Source organism: Solanum stenotomum, chromosome 8, assembly GCF_019186545.1.
Source record: "Solanum stenotomum isolate F172 chromosome 8, ASM1918654v1, whole genome shotgun sequence".
In the NCBI taxonomy this organism is placed as follows: Eukaryota; Viridiplantae; Streptophyta; class Magnoliopsida; order Solanales; family Solanaceae; genus Solanum; species Solanum stenotomum.
The window spans coordinates 33,167,721-33,169,722 of record NC_064289.1 but is presented as its reverse complement, the minus strand read 5'-3'; the positions used below and the strand labels follow the sequence as shown (position 1 = coordinate 33,169,722).

The following is a 2,002-nucleotide window of genomic DNA, read 5'->3' as shown; positions in this document are numbered from 1 at the left end:
ATTGCCTGGATTTCCACTACCTTGCTTATTCTTAGAACACTCTTTCATGAAGTGTCCCTCTTGCCCACACTTGAAACAACCTGTCTGGCCATCACGACACTTACCTGAGTGGTTTCTACCACATACATGAGCACAACTACCTCCTTGTGCCACACTACCTTTAAGACTGTGATGGTCTAGCTCTGAAGCACTGTGAATTCTTGCCATTATATTCACATTTGTTCTTAGGTGCAGGTGCACTAAAAGATGATGGTGCAGGCCCCTTTTGCTTCTGAAAGGACGAACGATTCACACTACCCTTCTGCTGCCCAGACTCATTTCATGTCTTTACTTTCTTATTCTTGAACTCCTCTCTATCTTTAAGCTTCTTTTCCTCTACCTGCTGAACATAGACCATCAATCTCGAAATGTCCATGTCCCCAATAAGCATTATTGTCTGGCCCTCTTTTCTTGATAGACGGGCCAACCCAGCAACGAATAAGCTCATTCTACTTCTCATGTCGTTAACCATCTCTGGAGCATAACGGGATAGTTGGGTGAACTTTAACCCATATTTATGAACACTTAGAGATTCCTGCTTAAGTGTGAGGAACTCATGTACCTTGGCCTCTTTCAGTTCCCGGGGAAAGAAATGCCCTAAGAAAGCATCCTCAAAACAGACCCAACTCGCAGGTGGTGCTTCCTCAACCCTACCCCTTTCCACTGATCAAACCAGGTCCTAGCAACATTCTTTATCTGGTATGCAGCTAGCTCAACTCTCTCAGTATCAGCAACATGCATCACGTCGAATACCTTTTTCAGTTCCTCAATGAAGTTTTCTAGATCCTCAGTAGTGCTGGAACCAGTGAAACTTGGAGGATTCATCCTCAAGAACTCACGAATCCTTGAAGTGTCAGCCTCTTCTTGTCGAGCCCCTCTTTGCTGCCCAATCTGGTTAGTCACAACTTGGCTCAACATTCGGATAGCCTCACGGAACTCAGCATTGATGACTTCGCCTTGAGGTTGCACTTCAGGTGCATTGAGTAACTATTGCTCTTCAACATTTCTCCTAGCTAGACGACCTCTGACTGCTCTCCGTGGAGGCATGATTATCTGAAAACACGCACAAGCACGAATTAGAAGAAACATTTTAGAGATCAAACTCTAACGCACGAAAAGAATGTGAAAGAAGTGAGATAATTTCTTAAGTGTTGCACCCTCCTAATTATAGATGTGGCACGCTTCACACCGATAACTAGGAATCTACAGACACGGCTTCATAGAATCCCTAGGACTCTTGAACTATGTGCTCTGATACCAAGTTTGTCATGCCCCGAGCCTACACCCTGGGCGGGACTGGCACTCGAAGACCATTGTTTGCCCCAAGCGAACCCTTGGCCTGGCTTACTTAACTCAGCGGAAGAAAATATTCATATCTATAATGATCAATAAACTTAACTAAACTAAATAATAAAATAACTGAGAATGTTTCAAAGATTAAACATTCAACTTGGGCAAAAGTGGCAACCCAAGTCTTTAACATAAGAATGATAATTCAAAGACTACTGAACTACTAACTGTCTATGAAGCCTCTAAAACAAAGAGGGATTTCGGGACAGGACCCAATCATCCTAACATATGAAAGACTAGAAAGCAAATAAAGGAGTCCTCTGAAATGCAAAGAGGCTCACCAACAGACTCTGAATGCTCAACCTAGATCAACGAGGCGTTCAATGCTGATTCTAGTTACCTGCGTCTGCATCATAATAAGATGCAGGCCAACTGGCATCAGTACAATGAATGTACGAGTATGCGAGTTTGAATGCTAACAAACATAGGCTCGAAAGAGATTATGGAATAAACACCTACCTGGCTCTTCTCAACTCATGGATACTCAACTCAATATAAAGCAATAAAACACATGCGACATATATATAAAACTTATAAAACAACTAAAAACATTCTTAGTTCGTTAAAGATAAAGCAATAACAAACTTAACTTTACTCATTTAGAAAGTAATAT

The 2,002-nt window shown here is 41.9% G+C and overlaps 1 protein-coding gene across 1 annotated transcript; it reads right to left on the bottom strand.

The window, feature by feature from the left end:
- Nucleotides 1-319: 319 nt before the first annotated feature.
- On the bottom strand, nt 320-1,741 carry LOC125873722 (uncharacterized). Its single transcript, XM_049554590.1, has 4 exons — nt 1,730-1,741; nt 1,028-1,092; nt 694-835; nt 320-574 (listed from the first exon to the last, which is right to left on the bottom strand). Exons 1-4 carry the CDS (start codon nt 1,739-1,741, stop codon nt 320-322), a joined length of 474 nt encoding a protein of 157 aa, XP_049410547.1.
- Nucleotides 1,742-2,002: the final 261 nt, after the last annotated feature.

Bases quoted from the DNA above. Each gene is read 5' to 3' on its own strand.
- LOC125873722 (XM_049554590.1), bottom strand. The intron at 836-1,027 runs GTTACTCAATGC...CACTGGTTCCAG, and splicing joins AGAAATGTTGAAGAGCAATA to CACTACTGAGGATCTAGAAA. The intron at 575-693 runs GTAGGGTTGAGG...ACACTTAAGCAG, and splicing joins GGTTTGATCAGTGGAAAGGG to GAATCTCTAAGTGTTCATAA.